Source organism: Labeo rohita, chromosome 23 (genome assembly GCF_022985175.1).
Source record: "Labeo rohita strain BAU-BD-2019 chromosome 23, IGBB_LRoh.1.0, whole genome shotgun sequence".
NCBI lineage: Eukaryota > Metazoa > Chordata > Actinopteri > Cypriniformes > Cyprinidae > Labeo > Labeo rohita.
The window spans coordinates 23,676,597-23,691,576 of NC_066891.1; the positions used below are offsets into that span (position 1 = coordinate 23,676,597).

The following is a 14,980-nucleotide window of genomic DNA, read 5'->3' on the forward strand; positions in this document are numbered from 1 at the left end:
TTGTTGCTGTATTTTGGATAAAATAAATGCAACCTTGGTGAGCGGAAGAGACTTCTTCAAAAGAAAAATGTAAAAATCTTACTATTCAAAAACTTTTGACTGGTAGTGTAAATATAGACATATTTAAAATAAAATGAATAAATAAATAAATAAAAACAATAGAAGCAACAAAAATACAAATCTACTAAAACTGAATTAAAACTCAATTAAAATGAAATATTCATAAAAACTACACTAAATAGTGGCATGATGATCCCGTTTTTCGACACATAAGCAGAAGTGCATGCAAACATGCATATGTGCATTCAAAAGCAGCCATTTGTCATATTGCCAGCTGTTACTGTGTTTTTATTCTTTTGGAGTATGGTAGTGTGTATCCATTTTTTTTCTTGTATAGAAATAAGCAGCTTAGACATTGCTCCTCTTTTTGTGTTCTTTGGCGGAAATAAAGTCATACAGGTTTGAAACAACCCAAAGCAAAGCTGAGGGTGAGTAAACGATAACAAATCTGCGTGAACTTTAGCCAAGGGTGACAAATACCCATGCTGGTATACCCTCCTCTGAAAGGCTGTAGTATTATTTACTCCATGGGACCACTAACATGTCACCATTATAGATTTCCCATCCTCCTCCCCTTCATCCAACCGTAGAAGACTGGAAGTATAGGCGGCCTTTGACCTTTAGATTGGACAGTCCGTCTCTCTCAGTAGGTGTTGCAGCATCAGTAATGGCAAACGGATGGCAGAGGCTACCAGAGAGCCACGAATAACACCCCAGAGAACAGCCATGTCTGAAAACACCCTGGAAATCCATCAACCGGCAGACCCCTGGGGCACACAGGCAGACATGGCACTGATCTCAGAGCAGTATGTGGCACTCCCAGGAGAGCTACTAGTGTGGGAGAGCTTTTCACCTATCAATGAACACCCCCACCCCATCAGCCCGCACTAGCATTCATATCTCATGTGCTGTAATTCCCAGAAGCACTGCGGTAGGCAACATGGAGCTGCAGAGCCGGGCTGTGAAATTCCAATGAGGGACTGGAATGTGAGGTTCAGGGATCACAAGAACAGCACAGTGATTTTTTGTTTGACACATTCCGACACTATTGTAATATCTATGCACATTCTTATTGTAAATACAGCTGCTGGTTGGTGTGTCAGATGTGATAGTTTAGCATAGTCTAATTTAGTTTTTGGTTTTATGTGTTTAGCACCATAAAATATGTTAACGGAGTGTATGTTTACACTAAATGCAAATAGCCTGCCTTGTTGGCAGAAGCTATTTTCATTAACTCCGCCCACCAATGTGTGATTAGGATAGTCGACACTAAAAAAGACGCTAATAAAACAACGGCTCCGATGGCGTAGATGATAAAGTGTGCGCAGTGTCTTTTTGACGCAACTGACCTGAGTTTGAATCTGCCTTTTGCTATTTTTTTTTCCCTTTTAAAATTTAAAAAGGCACTTCGGAAAGGCATTTATTTTCAATAAAAAATTAAGGAAATAATCTAAAAGCTGAAAATGTAGGTTAGGGCAGATGTAGGGAGGGATTTATTGTCCCAATAAGGTGGCATCCATTTAATAATGTAAATTAAAATTATGATTTACACTCATTACGTTATTATTATTGCTTACTGTTTTATAATGTACTACAAAACTGAAATGCAGATAATTGCCACTATTTGAATAAGTAGTATAAATAGCAGAAAATCCTGTTATTTTACCATAGTGTAAACAGAATTGCTATTTGCACTTAGCACAAATAGCTGCTTCCATACATTAAATATTTGCAATGTACTTTGTTATTAAATGTATAAAAAAATACCCAACACCTTTAATTAAACTTTCACACATGCTCTCTTGGGTATGAGAGTGGTAAAAATGAGATATTTTCGTAGCACCTCTAATTTAAGTCTCAGTAGCAAAAGTACAGAGAGAGTTGGGATGTTTGATTCATTTCCATTAATTCGTTTTTTCAAACTGTTTGAGTAAATTAGTTTCAAAACACTGATTAAGAATGTGTTTTTGTCACCAAGGATGTGTCCCTTTGCAATACTTAAAATATAATAGTGTATATATTGTTATTTTGATACAAATTAAATTTAAATATTAAATATGTTAAACTAGATTAAGGAATTTTATTATGTCAAGTGGATTACTTCTGAATTATGCATATCGTTCTTTATGATTAAAAATAATCAAACTTTTAAGAAAATACATCAAAGCAAATATATGATTGATGCTAATTTCTGAAAAAAAAAAAAAGTAAAGATAATTATAGAATTTTTAATTATGCTACCTTTCAAAAGTTTAGGATGAGCAAAATGTTTACTGTTTTTGTAAGAACTCTCTTATGCTCACTAACGCTGCATTTATTTGATTAAGTATACTGTAAAAACAGTAATACTCTGATATATTTTTTAATTTGAATATATTTTAAAATGTAATTTATTCCTGTGATCAAAGCTGAATTTTGCAGCATCATTACTCCAGTCTTTAGTGTCACATGATCCTTCAGAAATCATTCTAATATGCTGATTTGCTGTCCAGGAAACATTTTTGATTATTATTGATACTTTTTTAGAAATCATGATACTTTTAAAATAGGATAGTATTTTTTTTTACAAATACACTTATTACTAAATAAGTTACAATTATGCACCTTTTAGCTTTGCAAATTTATTAGAAACAAAAAACTGAACGGATTTCATTGCAAAAGTATTCTGGGACAGTTGAAATTTAGCCCAGGAGCACTTGTAGATGTTACTACACTTTGAGCAAATTCAATTGAATGATTCAATATGATTTGGAAAGGCACACACCTCTCAATAAAAGGACTAACAGCTGAAAAAGCAGATCAGAGCAAAAACCACGCCCAGAGGTCAAAAGAACTGCCTGTAGAGCTTAGAGACAAGATTGCATCACGGTACAGATCTGGGAAAGATTTCAGAAAAAGATTCTGCTGCATTGAAGGTTCACAGAAGCATGTAGCCTCCATTATCCATAATGGAAGAAATCTGAAACAACTAGGATTTTTCCTAGAGCTGGCCTCCTGGCCAAACTGAGCAATTGATGGAGAATGGCCTTGGTTATACTGGTGACCAAGAAGCTGATGATTCTAGTTGAGCTCCATGATCATATATGTAGATTGGAGAAACTTTAAGAAGGACAAACATTGCTGCAACACTCCACCAATCCAGGCTTCATGGCGGTGAAGCCAAACTTAATCCTCTCCTCAGTGAAGACACATGAAACACACGTGGAATTTGCAACAAAGTACCTTACAATATTCTTTATCTGATAAACCTCAATTTCAAGCATCTTGTTTGGAGGAAAGCAAGCACTGCTCATCACCTGCAGAGTACCATCCCAAAAGTAAAGTGTGCTGGTAGCAGCCTCATGCTGTGTTGATGTTTTTCAGTGGCAGGGACTGAGGGACTCGTCAGAGTAGAAGAAAAGCTCAACACAGCAAAATATAGAGATAGCCTTAATGAAAACCCAGTCCAAAGCACCTTCTAACAGAACAATGACCCCAAACGCACAGCAAGAGTGGCTTATAAACAACTCTGTAAACGTCCTTGAGCCTTGGCTTGAACGCAATCAGATATTTTTGGAGAAGCCTGAAAATATCTGTCAACCCCCATCCGAGCTGAGAGAGCTTGAGCGGTGAAGAGGTGAGGTGAAGAATGGCAGATAATTGCCAAATGCAGATGTGCAAAACTTGCCGCATCATACCCAAAAAGACTTGAGGCTGTAAAGGTGCTTTAGCTAAGTACTGAGTTAAGGTTATGAATACTTATGCAGTGTACTTATTTCAGTGTTTTATTTTTAATAAAGTTGCAAAGTTGTCACAAATCTGTTTTGTGCTTTGTAATTATGGTGTATGAAGTGTATTGATGTGGAAACAAGAAATTTAATAAGGCTGCAACATAAAACGTGAAAAGAATGAAGGGGTATGAATACTTTCGCAAGGCACTGTAGATAGATTGTGATTTCAACTTTTAAAAGAATGCATCATAGCAAATATATAGATATTGACATAAATATCTAAAAAAAAAAATAGAGCCCGGCTCTACTGGAAAAATCTCAAATAATACAGCTGTTTAAGCAGTCGGCAGGGGTGTGGTTGACTTGACAAAAGCATACAGCACTACTGGAGAACAGTATGTGAACAGCTGAGACCCCTAGAGGTCTGGCACCATGTTTCTACAGAACAACACAAATTAGTTTTAGCACACGCAAGCAACTGCTGTACCTCCACTCCGGTCTCATAGGCAGATCCATCTAGCAGTGTGACTTTCACAGGCACTGTCTTTGGTCTTTTAGAGGATTTTTGCGGAGATCTGGACATCCGACTAGGCGTTTTCTCCGACGAATCATCCGTGTCTCTGTGCTCATCCGACATCTTCGAATCGTGATCCTGAATATAAGTGATCAGAGTATAGTTTAAAAAAAAGTGTTCAAAAGCAATGCATGAAAGGATGTTTCACGAATTTCAAATGATAGAAAGTTGCATGGCACAGGCAAACATATTATAAGACATAATATTTAATAGATTATAGATCTTACCATGTAACCTCCGTCTGCTGTATTCTTTGTGGCTGAACTTCTCTCTGACATAGCAATCACTTGCAGTCCTAAAAAAGATTAGAACAAACTCATTAAACAAATTAAACTTTCCTCATGCTTGACCATATTAATTTAATATTCATTTCTTTATAGCCCTAACAGGTCTAATGAACATATAAATGACTGCTGGTAACATACCAGTCTCTTAAATCACTTTGATTGCACTGAAAAAAATGTTGTTCTTAAAGAATCTTTTGCAATCCATTAAAAAAGCCATACGGGATTGGAAGAACAATAGGTTATTTAAAAAATAATAATTTACATTTTTAGGTGAGCTATCCCTTTAATAGATGAAGAACAAACAAACACACACATCTGTTGGTTTATCTAATGAGCCGTGCTGCGATATGTTCATGTGATCTGCAGAGCAAATGTTTCACAGTTAGTCACAAATGACCAGGACAAAGTCTGACTGTTTCTTAAAGGACATTTGGTGAATTACAGTGCAGGAAATGTGTTCATTGGCATATGGTCATGCGAAACATCTAAAACATTACGTGTCTGCACCGTAAGTATAATTAGCTAGTGATGATTGCATATTAATAAATTAACAAGCTGTGATACACAGTAAGTGTTTGAGTAAACAGATTTACTATTTTAAAATGAAGCGCTTAATCAAATGAGTACAATGAAAGCCTTATATTTATTAACTAAGCTATTCTTCTTTCCCCAGAATATACATTGTTGTGATCTCCATTAAATTAAGAAAGATAGAAGACAGATGGAATGTTAAAAAGGTAAAACGCTTAAAACCTGGCTAAATATGCAATCCTTTTTTTAGCAAATAAACTTCTCTGTGTTTAATGGTGTTTAGGTGTCGCAGCTTGACAGTTTGATACCACTGTGAATATGCTAATCGCCTTCATTTCCATCTCATTCACTTGCACCACGCTGTGCTACTAAAAGCCCCAAACATCTCCCCCATAGAAATTCTCCAAATATCACTCAATATAAGCTTTGCAGTTCAAACAAACAAACCTCCCCATTTGGCCGTGCTCACTTTCATCGTTCGCTCTTTAAATACTATGCACAAATGCACCCGTGATTCAGTCAGAAGACAAACAGCCAGTCCATTAAATGGCTAATCTATACATTTAACTCTGGTTGCTGACTTATCTCTTTTAGCAATTAACCGGTTTTAAGTGAAGCTCTGCATTTTGCCGTAATGGAGGACTTAATGATTTAATTATTTTAGCTGAACTGTTTGGCCTTGAGGGTTTGAGCTTTCTTACTGCTTTTATTCATAATACAGAGGACTAGAAAGGAAATATCACAAGTCAGATCTAACAAAACAGAGTTTACTGATAGGCAGTTTTATTGATGGTGACAGAAGATACGGCATAAAGAAATGTGAAGCTGAAAAAGAAATTTAAAAATGTTAAAGACCCTAAAAGACTATGTTAGCTTCAAAGCCATCTATTTGCTAAAAAACTCCTAAACTTATAAATTAATAAAATGCACTTTTAGCATATTTAAAATGTACAGTCTTTTACGAGGGTTGCCAGATTTTCACAAAAAAACTTGCCTAACTGCTACTTAAAACTCAAAACCAGGGGTCCCCTGGTAAAAATAGCTTTTAGGAGCTAAAATACACGCTTTTTTTTTACTAGGGTTCCCCTGGTAAAATTAATATTCCAGGGGCTAAATATAACGTTACTGGGGCAACAGTGTTACAGTACCCCAAGACTTGGAAACACTGTCTTTCGCATCTCGGAAAATGAACTAAAAATATTGATGACTCATCCTGCACTACAGAGAATTTTGTCCAATCAAATGCTCTCTGCAACAAGCATGCCCCTCCCCCTAAAACCATCTGCTGCCAGTAAATTATCAAATCATAAGTTATAGTTATGATGTAAATAAAGCCTATTGGCTATATTAAAAATATTGGGACAAGCTTTTGATATGCCCCACCCCCACTTCCTGTTTCAACAGGAAACATGGGTTAACACAAAATGCAACACCGCACTCGTCAAGCCATTTCAAATAGGTTGTTAATAATAATATTACAATGAAATGAGCTTTACAAAACCAACGTTAAAAAAGTTACATATGTAGCTTGTTTTGTTAAAAAAAAAAAAGTAATTGCAATGCTTTATCTCACAATTCAGATTTTTTTTTACAATTCAGAATTGTGAGATAATAAGTTGCAATTACCTTTTTTTATTTTGTGCAAAAAAGAGAGAGAGAAAACAAAGTCAGAAGTTATATCTTGCGATTCAGATTTTTTTCTCAGAACGAAAAGCAAACACCATATTGTGAGATATAAACAGAATATAAAGTATAATAATAATAAAAGTCAGAAATATAAGATATCAACTCTGCATTATGAGGAAAAAAGTCTGAACTATGAGATAAAGAGTCAGAATTACTTTTACATTTACTTTTTCTTCTGTGGCAGAAACAGGCTTCCATAGTTACAACTCCTCTACTAAAATGAGATGAGCCGAATTAAATGACAGCTACAGAAAGATATGAAGCACCAGAATAGTAACAGCCAGTTGCTTTTCCAGCTTCTTCTCTTTCAGTTAATGTGTGCTCCGATCAATATATTGATGAGGCCTTTTACTGGGCTAAGAAGGTCAGTTTATGGTCTAGAAATTAATTTATGTGCCTCCATCAGTGGATAGCCATTAATGTTACCACAAATCCATGTTTACAGAAATGTTTTAGTGTTTGATTAAAATTATAACAATTGTATTTTAAAAGCATAAAAAAGTATGACATATAATTGATAAAAAAAAAAAAAATACATACAGTGCCTTGCGAAAGTATTCATACCCCTTTATTTTATATATATATATATTTTTTTACATTTTGTTATGTTGCGGCCTTATGTTAAACTGCTTTAAATAATGTTAATACTTTTTTCCTACATTTGAGATTTTTCACCTCACCTCTTCCCCTTTAAAGCTCTGTCAGCTTGGATGGGGGCAGATGCACATTTTCAGGTTTCTCCAGAAATATTTGATTGGGTTCAAGACAAGGCTCTGGCTGGGCCACTCAAGGACAGTGGTCTATAAGCCACTCATGCTTTGTGCTTAGGGTCAATGTCCTGTTAGAAGGTAAACTTTCTGCTCAGTCTGAGGTTTTGAATGCTCTGGGCTGGGTTTTCATTAAGGCTATCTCAATATTTTGGTGCAATTAGCTTTCTACAGCATGAGGCTGCTACCAGCACTCTTTACTGTTTGGATGCTACTGTCCAGGTGATGAGCAGTATCTGGTTTCCTCCATACATGACGCTTGAAATTGAGGTTCATCAGAGAATTTTGTATCTCACAGTCTGAGGGTCTGTTTTTTGCTTTGCCATTATGGTGTATGGAGTGTAGAATGATGTGGGGAAAAAGTTATTTAAAGTAGTTTAACAAAATGCAGCAACATAACAAAATGTGAAAAAAACGAATACTTTTGCAAGACACTTTATGTGTATGTGTGTACACTGCCAGAAGTCTCCACACATAGAAGTTAAACCTTAGACATACACTAAAGGCTCATAAGCTAATGGCTTAGCGAAACAAGCCGGTCTCTGCTGAAGTCTCAGTCAACCCTGCTGGAGCTAAAAAAAAAGCGTCCATAGCACAATAGCCTGAAGAAAGCCACTAGGAATAAATGACACACAAAAACAAACGAACACAAACGCAACTAAATAAAATGGAGACACAGCTGAACATTATAATAGCACAATTCACCCAGAGCTATTGTAATGAAATGTGAGCCCTTTTTTTAAAGAATCTATGTAGTCTAAACACTCTGATTTCATTTTTGTTGCAGAAATACTGAGACATACTAGAGTGACATCATCATTTCAAACTAGGAATACTAATAAACATTTTACTTCATGGTTAAGTAAATCCAGTAAAGTATAGAATATTTCACAAACTATCACAAGGAAATTGGAAGTAACACATTGGATTAAACTTTAAAGTCCTGAATTAGAAAAACTGAAATAGCATTATCTTGCAATATATACTCCAATAATCTTTGATATACAACTTAAAAAAAAATCTTTTTTACAGTGTAATATGAATTTAATGAAGTTCCAAACATAGGTTCGGGAGGAGGCTAATCATTCAGTCCTGTCAATCATCATTACGAGCCTATACAAGCAGCTCTCATTGCACCGTCCAAGCGGCATCCCTCCACCTCCCCTTCTCCTCCTCTATTTCTGTTAGTCTCCCTCTAGGTAATATCGCAATGGGGGGTTGAACTCGGTGCTCAAGTCGAGCCTCTGGTTTGAGCATCCATTAAGGACAGCAAGCCAAGTTTGTTTACCATTGCCCATCAGGACTGGATGGGCAGGTGAACTCGTGAAACAGTCTCGGTTCTGTTTAACACATTTTACCATGTTTCAATCCATTTCTTAGATTTTAAAATGTCCAAAAAAAGGTTTATATAGATTTTTGGTGCATATAAATGCTTTTTACCAAAAGATGGTAGGCATATTTGTTACACTTGCCCCACTTTACTTATAAGAACAATAAAAACGACACTGATTCTGATTATGCACTCATTAAGAAGACAAAGATAATGTATTCTTCAAACATATGGGAAGCTTCTGAAGAAATACTAGACAGGTGGAGGGGAGCCAGAGATGCAGTTCAGAGAGACAAGGAAAGAGCACTTGCTTAAAAATGCCAACCAAATTATAGCTACCTAATAAGTGAGACTTTAATTCCTTTGTATAATTACATCCTCCTTGTAAACAGATGACGGATAATGTGGCATTAGCAGCCGTAGTGTTGAAAAGCCGAGATTAACATTCTACATCCAGATGCTTATATTGGGATTTAATGCTGTCGAGTTTCGAACCACACGCATGCCAGATTGCACTACAAGAAACATATCTGAGGAGATTAAAAAGACCAATAACCAAGCACTTCAGAAGATGACACTGTGTGGATGTATATGAGTGCCTAAAACTCCCAGAGAGAAATATTCAGGAAACTGCAGCTCTTGCAAAGAGCACAAGATGAACTGCAGAACATCTGGCCCACCTTCCCTTGTTCCTAACATTCAGAGAGCTACTGATCCTCCTCGGCTCAAATGCTACGCAAACGCCGACACATCTCGACTGTAATAGGTCTCTTTTGAGTTCATACACCTGGGACAGTTCGGGGAAAAATCGACTCGCTGCAAAAAGCGCCATCTGAGATCTTTAAACACCTCCGTTCAAAGAATCTAACACAATTGTGATATGCAGCCTTTTTGATGATAGGCTTAACATATTACGCTGACAGAACTACCACTATTCTGAGATAAATATGTACTTTAAAGCAAAGGTATGACACTCGGTTAGTAAGATTATAAGAAAAGTTCAATAAGAAAATGGTAACTGTGCTTTTTTTCCAAGTATGTGTTCTTTAACATTGCCTGGAAGCCAATTAACCTTAACCTTTTCTTAACTATAACCTACCTCTAACAACAAAAGAAATACTTAAAAATGGTTAATAAGAAAGTCTTAAAGGGATAGTTCACACAAAAATGTAAATTCTGTCCTAATTTCACCGATACAATAAAAGTTAATGAGGTCCAGTGTTGTTTTGTGAGAGTCCACACTGACTCTCATTATATGGTCAAACAGTTTTACTGAAAAAAGAAAGTCATAGATGTTTGGAACAACATGAGGATGAGTAAATGATGTGAAACCTTTCAATCTGAAGTGAACTATTCTTTAACCCCAGGCCAAGGCCTGAAGCAAGCTTTGGGAAGCCAGACTTTTGACTATCGTCTGTTTCAGGTGCAGCTTATTTTAGGCCAAAAACCACCCACATAGACAGGAATAGACTGTCTGACTGAGATGACAGGAAAACAATCACAGTTTGTTTTGTTTTAATGTGCTGTTTAAGAATTCAAGTCCTTAAAAAAATGTCATTAGCACATTAGTAGTCTGGTGTGGGAAAAACTCATTAAAATAATTGCAAAGCAGTGTCCAAATGTGACCAGCTATACACATTAAATTAGTGGAAATGTGTGTTGAATTTGTAATTAGAAATAATAATATATACATCAAAAAGTTAAAAAGTAGTAAGTACAGATATTTCACAGATAACTTAGAATATACAATTCTACTTAGTTCACTTGCCACCTAAGATCTTCAAACAAAAAAAATATTTTTTATATATATTCTATAGAATTGATGCCACTAACCTACACTGTAAAAAGCTTTCACCAGTTTCAATTTAGCAGCTGCCTAAACATTTTAAGTTAAATCAACTTACTCAGAACTCAGATCATCTTCAGACCACGCTGGCGAAAAGTTATGAATTTTGCGCATTTGCGCATTTAGCGCATCAACGAATTTGCTGGAAAGATGCCAAACTACATCTGAGGCTGTATCTCTGCAAAGCTTTGACATATTGACACCAAATTTTATGTGTGCCAATATCACCACACCCTGACCACACCACATCAATTTTGTAACAGCGCCAACTACTGGTCAGAAGTAATATACCATTTATTAAACATTAATAAAGAAATTTCCAAAAATGCTAATAACTTGTGATTGCATTAGCCTACTGTAATAAAACTGGCGCCGACAACATACATACCAATTATACCATAGTTGGCCAAAGCTTCTTTCCACCATTTTGATTAATGTACAAAACCTACTTGTTCGAACTCCTCGTAGACCGTTGGTCCGATTTTCACCAAAATTGAGTCAGATCATCTTCAGACTGTCCTGACTCAAAGTTATGGATTTTGTGTCGATAGACTAAACATAGACTAAACCATTTTCGTACAGTGCCACTACAAATTTTAGGCTTGATGCCAAAATGACGCTGAGGCTGTATCTCTGTAAACTTTCACATAATGACACCAAACTTTGTGTGTGTCATTGTCACCTATTTTGTGTGTGTCAAAACAGCACCACCTATTGGTCAAAAGTGATAAGCCATTAAATTATATTTTTATTGGTTGTATTTATGAGTGTTCAGCCATTTCAGCTGATCTCATCCTAAAATGACTTTAATTACTCATTGTTGTAGTCGGTCTGTTGCTCCTTGCCGTGCTTAGCTCCTCATTCTGCAACTTTTGTGCTTGGCCCCGCAATTGCTGCTTGCAGCTATATTTATTATTTTCGTTTTGTGCACAAAAAGTATTCCCGTAGCTTCATAAAATGAAGGTTGAACCGTTGTTGTCACATGGACTACACTGAAAAAAAAAACAATTTGTTGAGTCAATTTAAAATAATTTGTTACTCCAGTGCCTTAAAATTTTAAGTTCAGTCATTTAAAAAAAAAAAGTTTAGTCAACTTGAAATGTTAAGTTTTACTAAGTGACAACTTAGATATTTGAGTTGATTAAACTTACAATTTTAAGGCAGCTGGGTAACAAACACAGCTTTTAAGTTTAGCAAACCAATTTTTTAGTTTAGTCAACTCGAATATCTAAGTTGTCACTTAGAACAACTTAATATTTCAAGTTGACAACTTATTTGAGTTGACTAAACTTAAAATTTTAAGGCAGCAGGGTTACAAATTATTTTAAGCTGACTCAACAAATTGTGTTTTTTACAGTGTAGTTTAAGTACTTTACTACCTTTTTGGGCCTTTAATGTGTCAGTTGCGTTGCTGTCGATGGAGGGTCAGAAAGGTCTCGTATTTCATCAAAAATATCTTAATTTGACATTTTTGGGTCAGCGATCCTTTCCATAAGTCATAAGTGCCTTCCATAAGTGCCAACCATAAGTCACTGTACTGCAGGTTTATGGAGAATCCTTAATTCGCGTTCTTGTAAACACAGGCAAGCAAATACGATGTCAAAGTGAGGGCTTTTTATCAAAGAATAATGAGTAACGGATTACAAGGCGAGATAAAATGTATTGCTTTGTCAGAGATCAGGCCTTTCAGTAAATGAAATAACATGCGTGAGATTCGTTTCTCTAATGTCATCTGTTTCACCCCCTGATCGTTATACATGAATGACTGTTCTGGTCAATACACACCTAATCAGCAGGCCGGGAGAGATAATAAGGAATCAGACATGGGGCGGTTCTGCTTGTCTTTTTTTTTCTCTCTCTTGTCTAGATGTTTCTCCTCAAGGAGTTCTTTCATATGCTTGCTGAAGTCAGAGTGTTAAAATTTGCACGATTAGGGATGTTGTTAAGATCAGTGGCGTTTTTGATTTGTGTAAACTTAAAAAACAAGGTTTTTTGACAAGCATTGCAAGACTGTACAGTAAATTATTTAGCCAATACTTCATGGATCATCAGTGAATCACTTTGAAACTAATAGCAGTGGAGATTTGTTTACGCTTACAGATGCTTACATAATTTCTCTCGTCTTGTAAATTATTTGTTCGTAAGTGTCTAATTCACACCATTGTTGGGAATAACTTCAGTCTGTATTACACTTCTCTCATCCAATACACAAAATGTCAGAGCCAGTTGTAGAATATACAGTAAAACAGTAAGCTGGGACATGTTACAAAGTAGACCGCTGAGCTACATTTATTTCCAATAAATGAAATTAAAGGAATAGTTCAACCAAAAACTAAACTTCTGTCATCATTTATTTCACCCTCATGTCGTCCCAAATCCACATGACTTTCTTTTTTACTAAACATGTGCTTTATATTTTAAGCACTTCAAACTCACAAGCTTTCAGTTTTAAGCAGCTTGCCCTCTGGCAATGCATTTTAGTCTCATTTTCATCAGCGCACAGCTTACATCATATGGTCGTATCTGTAAAACTTTGCAATTCATGTACTTCCATGAAAAATGCAGTGTCCCTGTTAAAATTCAGACTTGACTAAATCAGCGCCAGTATGCGCATACGTGTCAAACAGACGGGGCACAATAGAATGGAAGTGATTTTTACTAAAATATAACATTTTGCTAAAATATTTTGCATCCAAAAGCAGAAGCACTTCACAAACATTTTTGTGAACCATTACACCTCTATAATATGTGTGTATATATATATATATATATATAGAGAGAGAGAGTATAGTTAAACCTAAATAAGATAACTAAGATTTGAGATCTCCAGTGACTTTTTTGTACACCTTCTTGAAATACCCCATCATATAAAAAACTACAGTGCTTTGAACATAAAACTAAACATTTAAATATCATGTTAAGATATTATTAGGAGATACAGAGTCACAGCTGATATTTACAGGTATATGCATTTTATGTAAGTGTTATATTGTTATAAAGATCTCAGTGATTTATATTACAAGCTACCAGAATTACACCTTACTTTTTGGCCATATACTGTAAATATCCGCAACTGCATCAATTGTTTGCTCACTTTGGACCACTGAATAAAACTGATGTTTTTCCTTTCTGGAGTGTGAGCTCCTTTTTTTCTGTTATTTTTGGTCCTCGAATCTGATTGGCTGGGAGGAGTGTGATATTCTAGTGATAACAGAATTCCAACCGTTTAACCATTTGTATCACTCCGCTTGTGGCATTTCTCAAAGTGGGTGTCATGGTGGATGCCCAAATCCACTATAATTTTAGAAATTAATACTGTTTTTGTGTCACAGAATGTAATTTTAAAGGGGTCCTATTATGCTATTTTACAAAGTCAAATGGCTCGATTAGTTATGGCTTTGATGAAGGCCCACTTTCCGAAAAACAAAATGTGTTGTGATTAGTTAGCTTAGACGGTGTTTCAGTACTGCCCCGCCTTTTGCCAAAGCAGCAAGTTCCATGTACAACTGTTAGCACAAGCTAGACATTTCTTACTAAAACATATCGAGAGCCGTGTGAGCCCACTGGATGGATGCACTTTATTGGACTTGTTTTGGACTGATGAGGAGAAATGCCGTTCTAAAGCTTGGGAGTGCCAGAATAATTTTTAATAAAACTCCAATTGCATTTGTCTGAAAGAAGGAAGTCATATATATCTGGGATGCATAGAGGGTGAGTAAATAATACGCTACAGTAATTTTGGGTCCTATAGTCAGCCTGCGAGATTGCCGATACAAGATATTATCATGCTAATTTATTTACATACTTAGTTTCATTGCCCAAAACCAGCTCCAGCATAAGGCTAAAAGCAGCCTAATGTTTATTTTTCCTTAGTTATTCAAAAAGCAGCTACAGAAAACAAGCAAAGAACATTAACATTATCAAAGAACATCATCACTGATTAGAAGAGCCTAGTCTAGTGCAAGTTCATGCATTTTAAAAAACACTTGCATTGTAAGTGAAGCTATCTACACTGTATGATCAATAAATCTCTTACCACACACTGCACACGTCTGTGGCGCAGCTCTGACATGGCCACCGGAGATGATCGCGGTCACTCTAGTCAATGCTTGTGTTTACATTAGCCGCACCTCCGCATGTGTTTCGAGCTCCTATACTGCACACATCTACGTCGTGGCTCTAACATGGC

The 14,980-nt window shown here is 36.0% G+C and overlaps 1 protein-coding gene across 12 annotated transcripts in view; it reads right to left on the reverse strand.

Moving 5' to 3' along the window:
* The window catches only part of si:dkey-178k16.1 (band 4.1-like protein 1), a 77,535-nt gene that overhangs the window by 35,731 nt on the left and 26,824 nt on the right, over positions 1-14,980 (reverse strand). For all 12 annotated transcript variants that reach the window (XR_007825485.1, XM_051095984.1, XM_051095989.1 and 9 more), the window contains exons 2-3: positions 4,572-4,639; positions 4,258-4,422 (exon numbers count right to left, since the gene is read on the reverse strand). Coding sequence is in view for 11 of the 12 variants with exons in the window: in XM_051095984.1 (XP_050951941.1) it covers positions 4,258-4,422; positions 4,572-4,622 (216 nt within the window). In the remaining variant the exon portion in view is untranslated. The remainder of the gene's footprint in view (positions 1-4,257; positions 4,423-4,571; positions 4,640-14,980) is intronic.